General features: G+C 48.7%; 1 protein-coding gene across 1 annotated transcript in view; it reads left to right on the top strand.

The window, feature by feature from the left end:
* The first annotated feature begins 1310 nt into the window (after nucleotides 1-1310).
* The window catches only part of RAB6B (RAB6B, member RAS oncogene family), a 118361-nt gene continuing 108606 nt past the window's right edge, over nucleotides 1311-11065 (top strand). Inside the window, exon 1 of the mRNA XM_006263939.4 lies at nucleotides 1311-1466. Coding sequence (XP_006264001.1) covers nucleotides 1397-1466 — 70 coding nt within the window. The 5' untranslated portion in view covers nucleotides 1311-1396. The remainder of the gene's footprint in view (nucleotides 1467-11065) is intronic.

Below are 11065 nucleotides of genomic sequence, written 5' to 3'. Positions count from 1 at the left end.
GAGAATAATCCCAAATCTTAATATTCCATTGGAGGAATCCAGCTAGCAAGTAGAACTGGTTAAAGGATCTCACTGTGAGAGAGGGCAGAAAATTCAATATGAACAATAGCATGATGATAGAGGCAGGGCACATTTGTCCTGTAAACCCGAGGTGCCATATCATGGAAAAAAGGAGATTGGCCTTCTGAGACCAGGACTGGGATTCTGGGGCTGTGGCAGCCAATTTGTGAGGAAAGATTAATGCATTAAATAAAAGGGCCTATTTAAATGATGACTGAGGGAGCTTTGATAGATGTCTGCAAGTACTTGAGAGGTGTAAGCAGTAAGGTACTGGAGAAACTTCAATGCTCCTACCAGATTTAATTAAGAATAATAGCATGAAGCTGAACAAAAGGAAATATAGTCTGAATATCAAGAGAAAAATTCCTAACTGAGAGGTCTATTAAACTGTGTTAGAGCTTCCCAGGGGATATGGTGGAAGTCTCGTTGCTGGAGTCATTTGAGATTACACTGAACAAAGCACTTGACAATACTCTGTTGGAGAGAATCCTATGGCTTCTGGGAAAGAGCTGAGGTGGGGAGATAGACTATTTTCTTTCTCCTTTCTTGCAGTCACTCATTATAGGCATGAAGTGGGAACAGAAGATGAAGCTAGGAATGAACCATCTTTGCTTGTGCTCTTCCATGTCCGTCTCATCGCAGCTTGCGGGTCTGGCAGGCAGGCGTGGGTCTTGACAAGAGCAACGCCATTTTTTTTTTTTTTTTTAATCCCACTCTGAATCCATCTTGGTCCCATGTCCTTGTGCAAGGACATCAAGAGGAATGGGGCAAACTCCAGCTGAAACATCTATCCATCTTGGTCCCAGGTCTTTGTTCGAGGCCATCAAGTGTAGTGGGCCAACCTCCAGCGGGAACATCTGTCCTTCTTGGTCTGAGGCCATCAAGAGAAGTGAGCCAACCTCCAGCAGGAATTTCTGTCCATCTTTATCCTAGGTCTTTGTCTGAGGCCGTCAAAAGGAGCGGGCCAACCTCCAGCAGGAACGTCCGTCCATCTTTGTCCGAAGCGGTCAAAAGGAGCAGGCCAAACTGGAGCGGGAAGGTCTGTCCATCGTGGCCCCAGGACTTCGGCCCATTGCTCTTGGCGGCCCGGCCCTCGGGCAGCCCCGGCGGGAAGGCGCGTCCCTCTGGGTGGCGAACCGCGTGGCAGGCGGCTGGTCCCGGGGGGGGCGGAGCGGAGCGGAGCCGGGGGGCGCTGGGCAGGTCCCGTTCCCCCCCCGAGGGCGGTGCACGGCGCAGGCGCGGGTGCGGGCGGAGCCGCCGCATCCCCGCCCGGGACGGCCCCGGCCGAGCCGCAGCCGCTGCTGCATCCCGTCCCCGTTCCCGCCCCGGCTGCACCATGTCTGCGGGCGGCGACTTCGGCAACCCGCTGCGGAAATTCAAGCTGGTGTTTCTGGGCGAGCAGAGCGGTGAGTGCTGCGGCGGGGCGGGGGCTGCGGCACCCCGGGGAGCCGGGAGCACCCCGCGGGATGCGGACCCGGCGCGACACGAGCCGCGCCAGCCTCGCTGCTGGGGCCGCCCGAGCACCCCGTGGGTGTCCCGAGGGGGCCGGCCGCGCAGATGCGCCCCGCCGCCTGCCCCCCGAGCCGGAGCCGGAGCCGGAGCCGCACGCGATGCAGTGTCCCGCGCAGCCCGCCCGGGACCCCCAGGACCGAGCCGCGCCTGCTTGCCTCCCCGCCGCGGGCGGCTCCCCGAAAGGCGCCTGGTTGCAGACTATAAGGGGCGACAACACGGAAAGTCGCGGGGCTCAGTGATTATTTTATAAGGTCCCGGGTGGCCCGGCGTACAGCCGCCCGGAGCGGGGAGCTGCTGGCGGCCGAGAGCCCGGTCGGTCGCAAGCCTGCAGCTCTCTGTTGCGGGTTGCTGGGGCTTTCAAAGCAAAGCGGTGCTGCGCCTGTCTCGCAGCCTCTCTGACCAGGGAGGGAAGGCGGGCGGCACGGAGGTCCCCCCTGGCATCTGCTGCAAGGTGCTCTTTGGTCCAGATCTGGCAGCTGGCACCATCTCCATTTGCCTTCTCTTCAAGGCAGGGCTTGGCTTTTCCAGGCGTGGGTGCTGGAACAAAAGATCGCTGGACCGTCCACCCTGCCCGTTCTGCAGTGCCCTCCTCTCTTCCCTGCTTTGCTGCTTTTTTTTGTGTCAGCTCTTCCTTACCAAGGGCAGCCTCGTGCAGAGGATGCCCTTTCTTCAGCTTCAGCTACCTTCTTTAATGGAAGCTGCATACAGGATTCCCAGGTAGACAGGCGTTCATGGGAAGGACATACAGAAATACCCACAGGAGAATCCACCCATTAGCTTTCTGGTTGTGGTAAAGGCAAGGGCAGGGAAGCAGACCAACTTCTCAGCAGCTGCGTATCATGCACTTCTCCATAGAAGACGAGATACAGCCCCGTAGCTTTGCAGGCAAATTCCCCAGCCTGCCATAGCTAGGAGTGCTGTGACAGGCTACACAGAGCTAAGCAGTTTTAATTATTTTTGGAGGTGCTGGATGAATATGCTGTCACATAGAGCAGGGACCAAATGATCTTGGCTCCACATGCACAGACACAGAGCTGCATTTTAAAACCACTGTCAAATCTCTTATTTGCCTTTATCAAAACAAGAACCCCCCAGCTGCTGGTCAGTGCTCACAACCTTTGATTATTCTCTCCTCCCTGCCCTGGGCTTCCATGTTTTGCTTGCCCAATAGTGGCTGGCCGGATAATTGAGAAGAAAAGACAGCTTGACACTTCTGCTGTTTTCCTGACAACTTTTATGCTGCTGTTAAAATGGTCCTTCCCTGGCTTGCTCCAACTCAGTTGCCTTGCTCAGGGGCATGTTCCCAGCCTAGGGGCAGGGGCCGGGGCCGGGCAATTGAGATTGACGTGTTGTCTGAGCTCTCTAGCTCTGAAAACCCAGAGGGCAGGATTTTTCCAAATGCTCAGCACTGGTTTAATTCTGCTCTTATTGAAGCCACTGGTCATTTATTCATTGACTTGACTGGGTGCCGAGTTATGTCGATGCTGTGGACGGTCAAAAATTCCACTGTAGTCTCTGAAATTGTAGGTTTTTCCACTAATCAATCCATGGTGCTGACAATACAGCCTGTCTCCTCTAATTAGCAACGCTGTTCTGAGTGGGCTAGCCCTTGGCCACTGAGTAGAGAAAGTAGCCAGCCACATATTCTTCCCCAAGAGAAAGCCTTGTCTAGACCTCCTTGCTCATTCTCCCCCTTCCATGTGAAATAACTCCCCTCAGTATGTAGGCTCCAGTATTTCTCCCTCTGATGGCAGATACCACATCCTAAACTAGCCAATTTGGCTGCTTTCTGGCTAGCAAATAACCCTCTGATAACCCACAGTTGGTTGCTGTCAAAAGCCCAGCAATAATTGAAACCGGACCACTTTTCAATAACGTTTCCCACCCTCCATGTCCCCAGAGTGGAATTTCCAAGAAACGGGGTGGGGGGCAAGCTCATTAAGCTGCGTTCAGTCAGTGCGGAGCCATTTCCAGACAAAGGCAGCCTGTGATCAGAAGCTGAAGAACGTTACCTTGAAAGGTGTTGCTTGTCTGTAAGAGGGGGAAAAGGTTCACTGAAGAAACCTTCACAGCTGGTATGTTGAGGCTGATAATCTGCATATCACAACGGTCCTTTTTATACTGCTAGCATTTTGTCTGTCTGGTTGCCATCACCATGGTATCTGATCACCTTGCCTTTCACCTCCCCAGCATTATTGATTTCCCCAGCTTTACATCATTAGAGGGGGGGAAAAAGTCGTGGGAGTGCTCTTACCATATATTGATTTACAACTGGTAATATTAACCAGCTTGAAACAAAATACCGATGTGCAGAGAAGCACATGATTATCTTCTTCAATACAGTGTTTGTTTTCTTTTATAGAAAAGATGAATACAAGTGAGGAGGGCGGAGGCTGCTTGGTAAATTAACGTTTGCAAACTTCACTTTGATTCCATAATTGCCTTTTTTTCTTAAGAGGTTCCTCAAAATCATGGCAGTGTTTCTGCTGTTCAGATCTGCAGATTTCCTAACTGTAAGAGTTTATTAGAGGAACCTAACAATTTGCATTATTTGGCCTACTCTTTTATTCAGAGTTTAGGCTACTCATTGTCTCTCCCAGGCATCCTTTTATCAAGAGCGTGTTCAGCAGAAAGGTTCCTGAAGAGAAAGGATACGTTCTGTTGCTGCAGGCACTTCCCCGAGATGCGTGTGCACACCTTTGTGTACAGATCACTATTATTTTTCTCTCAAGATAAATCCCCTCTCTGCAAATAAACCAGCTCACTTGGATGTGAGACAGAGAAAGCCTTGAGAATCTGAAGCAGTTGCATCAGCTTCTCCTCATTTTATGCTAGTTCCTTGTCATTCACCTTTCCACTGTATAGGAGCTGCTTGATGAGGATGATTGTAGATCTCTTAGCTGCTTTCTCAGCATACCTGACAGAGGCAGGAAGGGTTAAAAATCTCCCTGTCAGTTCTTGCATAAAACTGAATCCGGCACATCCCACCAGAGCCAGAATGGGGAGATTTCCCCCCCAGGCAGTGAAGACAGTCTGATTGAAGTGGTATCGATTGGCGGCTGTGGAGCTGTGTGAACTCAATTTTACCAGGACATGCAGCTGATACCAGAGGTGGCTCTCCGATGCACTTGAAATACACAGCCACATGGGGTAGGAGCCAGAAGGGACAATGGCTATTTGCAAGGGGCTTCATTTTTTCTCCTGCAAAAGAAGTCACTGCTCCTCTTCTCCCTAATGTAGCATCCTGCCTGCATCCTTGCCCTGCTGAAGTGTCCTGGGTTCTTAATGACAAAGGACAGAGCTCTGGTTCTTCAACTAGTGATAACCCTTCTGCCCACTGTCACCCAGACGAGTGGTGCTATGGGCATCTTAGCACTGAAGTGAAAACCTGAAATGTGTCTTCTGTTAGTGAAAAAGCCCAATATAGGACTTATGGTCACTTCAGAAGACCTAAGTCTGGCTCTGGTTTGGGCATCCTACCAGCCCACTGTTTCCTATGATCTGATGTTATTGCATGTACGAGCACCCATAGGCAGAGAATGAAAGTGGTTTATCCAACAACAAGGCTAACTTGTTTTCCTCCCACTGGATTTTTATTTATAGTAATGTTCCCATCCAGTTTTTCAGGTCAGCTGGATCCATGCTGCTGTCAGTCATGAGAAGCTAGGTGAGCTGAGCTGGATTCTGAGTTCTTTTACATGGCTGCATGTCAGGAGGAGCCCCACTGGTGTCAATGATGTTATACTGGTGAAACTGAGCTGGATATCATGTGTGCATAGTACTGGAAGACTTTTCTGAGTTACTAGATTGTCTTAGTTATAGTGCTTGGGGGAATAGCCAGGCCAGATTTTTAAGCCAGAAATCTATTTAACTGAAAATCTGGGTTTTGATTAGCTCATACATTTTGTGAGTTTGTGATCTTTTCACCAAATTGTTTCTGCTCACAAAAAGGCTTAAACAAATCTCCAGCCTCTGGGGGAAAAAAGCTGAAACCACTTTCAGTTTTTTGATTAGGAATATCTTGTTTTGAAATGTATTTCAGTGTTACAAACCAGAATGTTTTAAAATGTTTCCAGGACCTTGAGATAGAAAGTGTGTGCATGTCTTTGGGTTGAACAGAAATGCAAAACTCTAAAACTCTTGATTCAGAGATGATACCTTTTATTAGACCAACTAAGAAATTGCATTAAAATTAGGTTGAACAGAACATTTTCATGCCAGGAGTTTTAAAAAAAAAGAAAAAGAAATTATCTTTTCTGATATTTCAGAGCTGCTGCTGAACTGAAATTTCAGTTATTTCTTCAATTCTCCCTGTGACATATCAGGAGCAGGTCTGGTCCTTAAGAAAAAAAATAAAATTAAAATTGTGATGACTTTTGTCACACCCACTCATCTGCTCTGCCATGAGAGTGCTGGAGGGCCTTTCTTGACATGCTGGTGGGACAAGGGAAATTTCAGTCAGTCTAATACAGTAGGTTTTATTCTTCTTTCACGCTAGTTTCATGCCATTCTGACTTTGGTGACTAATTTGCACTCATCTAAAAGGAGAATCAAACCTAAAACATATAGACACCTGGTTGGTCTTCCAATGCCTACAAAAAAACAGCTTGGCTGCCAATGGGCTGTGGTGACCAGTATTGTCCCATTGCTTTAGTTATGCTTCCCTGTTTGTCGGTATTTATTGCTTGTTTCTTGTTTTTATGCTTGGATTGTAAGACCTTTGGAGCAGAGACTTTGTTCGGTATTTGTACAGCACCTTGCACAATGGAATCCTGCTCCATGACTGGGGATTCTGGGGGCTATTGCAATTTAAACAATAAATAATAAAATCAGTAATTCCTGCATCTTGAAAATCCAGGCTTACTGGATGCATTGTTTTGTCTAGGCTTGTGTGTTGGTTCCAATGGGAGAATACCCCCTTCCGACCTATTGCCTTGAGACCAGTGTGTGCACCTGTTGTGTACCAGTTTGAGTGTGAGAATTGCTTGAATTAGCTCTGAGGACAGTCTTAGTTCAACTAACCTTGCTTTGTGAGTTCAGCATAAGGACGATTGTCTCTAACTTCATGAATTAGTTTCAGTGAAGACCATGCAAATCAACATAAGATGGATTGAAGAATGAAGTTGGCTATGGGGGAAGCAAGCATAAGGCTTGGGAAAGGGTCAGTTGGTTGATACCAAGCTTGCATGTCCCTCCAAGTTCAACATTTCCCTTAGACAAGGTCCTGTAAATTAATTTTTGTTCATTCGGTTGTATAGATGACAAATAAACCATTCGCCTTTCCAAAGACACTTAGTGCAATATATCTCCAGAGAAGTTTCATGGTAATTTAACATCTAAGTGTTGAATTTTCCAGATAATGGGCAATTCCTGCAATGGGTTATAGATCCGCTTTTTTGTAAATAGCCAAACAGTGAATTCATATAATTTTTCACAGCAGATCTATTGATGCAAGAATATGTGGTGTCTATGACCAGGTTGGCTAGTTACAGGTCAAAAAGCACCACTTTCTGTAGCTGGGGGGTGGGTGGTTATTAGTAGCAGTGGGATTAGGGGTTGGGAGGGTGATTTTTTTTTTTTTTTTTAATTTTTTACATTGTGCATGTTGTATTGTAACTCTGAGAACAGAGCAGGGCGATACATCTCTCCAGAGAGGGTATTACAATACTTATGCACCACTCCTGCAGCACTGCTAACTGAAGGAGTATCTCTCAGAATACTAGTATGGCCTGAAACATGCTGATTGTTTGGTGCCATGATTTGTTTCTGAGCAGGATTTATAAGACTAGAGACACCGTGCAAAGTACTATTTGCTGTTCCCATGCCTCACTGGTTGTTTTGAAGGTACCTATGAAGAAAAACAGTGTAGTAGGCACTTCTACAGTGATGTATTGGTAACCACTTGGTACTCTGTATCCCAAGGGGTTCATTTTGATTCAGCGTAAGCAAAGCACTTGTGGGGCATAAAACATAAGAAGTCCTTGGGGGGCGGGGGTTGAAGTGACTGACAGCAGCTGTTCCTCCTCATTCACACTTGGCCAGTATAAACAGACTGATGAATAATATTTATGCCACCATTATTTTGGACCTGCTCCATTACATATTTCTGCATGTGGCACTTAGGTACAACGCCTTGTCCTTACAAAAAGCACACAGACACAAGTTCTTCCTACTGTAGTCTGTCTCTGCTCCCACTGTCTTGGCTCTCCCAATCTACCCATCAGCTTTCTTTTTTCACCCCAAACCACATACCTCCAATTTATCAGGAAGCTTGGAAATCAACCCTCCCTACTTCTCATAGCCCTTGCATGCTTTCTTAAATGACCCTAGATCCCCTTATAGGCATTACCAATGGATTGTGAATGTACCGGCGCATACTTGGTCCCATGGGCTACCTCATACGTTTAGTGCCAGACAAGCGCTATAGTAAAGTTTCCATGAGCATTCAGTGGCATTTTGAAGGCATTCCCTTTGGTTTTATTTGCACCATTTGCTCCTAACTTTTATGGCTTCCCACATAAGTTCTACTGAACATAGATGATCCTGGGAAGTGGATTTCAAAATGGTCTGTCTGAGAATAAATGGGAAATGAAGGTTTCAGATGACATATGTGACATCTATTCATATATTCATATCAGAAGTGCTTGTGCACTCAGTTGATTGGAAAAAAAGAAACAGAAGTGTGTGGATGAGGCATGCAGGCAAAATAGATGCTGGTAAAGTGGCAGGCAACTTATCTATGTCCATCCAACTTGCAAACACAGACTTGGGTGGAGTGATCTAGTAAACATTTTTGGTGCTGTTCTGAGCACTGGTATGGGTTGTCCATCTGAAATACTAAGAGAGAAGTTCTCCCATAACCTGTGGGGCATATAACCCTAAAAACTGCAGAACTGACTAAAAAATGATGCAGAGGCTGTGGTTGCTTCTGTGAGCAAACCTGCTCATTAATAATCTTCCTCTCTTGGACAAGGAACACAGCTGCTCAGGGCCAAAAACCAGCAGGTAGAAATGCCTCAGAAAGGAGCTGGAGAATAAGAGTAGAGGTTCTCCCAAAATTGCTCCAGTACGTAGGCACCCAGGGATGCAAAGCTTCTTCACTGAGGGCAGTTACAGGATGGTAGATGGCCTCTTGTGTTGCTTGTTGTCTGATAAAATGCAGTACAGGAGAACCTGGGTGATTTGTGTCTAGGTGGTTTACTACCCACTTAATTTGCAGAGGATTGCTGAAGTAAGAACAAGCTGCTCAGCTGTCTGCTGCTGCTCCTTCACTCACTGGGAGTTCATCAGCGTTCCTGTGCAGCAGATTGGAGAAGCAGCTCCCTTGGAAATAAAAGTGCCAGCAAACAGCTGGAGCACCTCTGCAGTCCTGCACAGCTCTTTGCTGTAGCACTGTGCATCCCCCCCCCTCCCCCCCCCGGATACTTTGCCAACTGTCTTCTTCACAGGGGAGTTAGGAACTTAATCCTGCAAAGTATCTGGGCTGTCCTGTATTTTAGTCTTTTCTGGGTTGTAGGGACAAGCAAACAAGATGGGACATTTAGCTAAACATCTAGATTTTGTCAGTCTCCTGACCAAGGGACTAGTTGAGGGAGAATCTGTAGCAGATGTCTCAGCTCCAATACAGAGGCCTCCAACAGACATACTGTCAGCTTACTTTCATCTGTCAGGCTTCCAGCATCCTTTTTCGTCTCCTCTCTGTGCTATCCACTGTCTCCCAACGCCCCGCAGCACCTTCCATCCAACTGACTCTGCCGTTTCATCCTCCTCCTCACCTCTCTGACACCACCAGGCTATGTGCCTGTGTCTTCTTCATTCCCTTAAAGTCTGTTTTCACAGTGACCTCCACACCACAGTCCTTATTCTCATCCTCTACCCTACTGAGAAGGAAGCTTTTATACTCTGTATAGCCCCAGTGTATTCTGCCAATGCCCTCCATGCAAGCATGACCAAAGGCCTGGGGGCAGAGTAAGTAAAACTTGTAAAAGCAGGTGGGAGAGCACTGGAAGCTGGTGTATGTTGTCAGAACATGCTGGCTCACTGGAAGCTCTGATATTTTTTCCTAGTAATCAGCCCCATCCTCTGCTGAATAGACAGAGTTCCCTAACACCCAGCTGTTCAGACTTTTGTGTTCTGGTTCATAAAATGTAGCCTTCTCCATGGTCTCTGAATACCTTCCAAAGTCAACATGGTGACCAACATCAGCTGTTCCTAACGTGGAGAAAAAGATCACGTTTTTAATGTGGTTCTTTTGTATTTTTCTTCTTTAAAAAAATGAAGATAATGAGTTTTTTGGAGATGAAAAGTGCAGGGGGGAAGTGTTGCATTTGGACTGGACTGCAAAGTTTCTCGTTATGCTGGGTAGCTGTGAGTGAGCCTCTATGTTGGGCTAACCTAGGGGTAGGCAAAATGTGGCCCGCCAGGTAACTGGATCTAGCCCACATCTGCCCCTGTGGTGCTTTACATGGGACCGGGCTTCAGCTAGCACTTGCCAACTCAGGCCCTGGCTAGTGCGCAGCTTCTGCCAGGGCTGTTCCTGGTGCCGCTGCAACTGGGTGCTGCTCTGTGCCCCCCACCTCCAGAGGCTGCTCTTGATCTTGCCCCTGATATGCCACACCGGCCAAGTAGTTTTATCTGGGTAGCTCCTACCCCAGTACGCGAGGCTCTGGTTTCGGCTCCTGGCCACCTTTCCGTGAAAGGTGGCCAGGGCCTAGAGTGGGAGGCCTGCATGCCTGCTGGGAGCAGTGCAGCATGGTGCAGCAGGAGCGAGAGGAGGAGCTGCTGCTGGAGGCAGGGGGCACAGAGCAGCTCCCAGCCAGCTGCAGCTGCAGTTGCACCAGGAACAGCCCGCTGGAAGCTACTGTTGCTCCTGCCCCTGTTGAATCGTGCCATGTGGCGCTATGCCATTCCAGAGTAGGGGGGAAGCAGCTTCAGCCAGGTGGCTTCTGCTCCAGCACTGGGGCTCCAGCTTCAGCTTGTGGTCGTCTTCCCGGGGCCTGAAGCCGGAGCCCTGCGTGCTGGAGCAGAAGCAGCTTCCAGTGGGCTGTTCCCAGGAAGGATGCAGCCAGCCGGGTGCTGCTCTGCACCCCCCGCGTCCAGCAGCAGCTCCTTTCACTCCTGCTGTACTGTACTGTGCCGCTCCCAGCAGGCATGTGGGGCTCCGGCTCCAGATCCCAGAACTGGAGGCAGGAGTGTGGCACAGGTTGCCCCCATGTGAGCGGATGGGGCTCAGCCCCATGCAGAACAACATAGGGGCAGCTCCTCTGAATGCGCCCCCTGCCCCTCCCCTCACCCGCAACACACTCCCAGGACCTAGCACCCAGGCAGCCCCCCCTCCACACATACATATGCACACACACACACATTGGGACATGGGGGGCATGTGCAGAGGACAGGGGCATGTGATCCCAGCCTCTCCCACCCCTCCAACTCCACTCCTGAACACTGCTCCTGTCTGCCCACAGCCCCATAGGGACTTCTGATGAGTTGTTGA

This window comes from Alligator mississippiensis, chromosome 7, assembly GCF_030867095.1.
Source record: "Alligator mississippiensis isolate rAllMis1 chromosome 7, rAllMis1, whole genome shotgun sequence".
In the NCBI taxonomy this organism is placed as follows: domain Eukaryota; kingdom Metazoa; phylum Chordata; order Crocodylia; family Alligatoridae; genus Alligator; species Alligator mississippiensis.
Note: the sequence above shows the minus strand (reverse complement) of the source record. Positions and strands in the feature narration are given on the sequence as shown.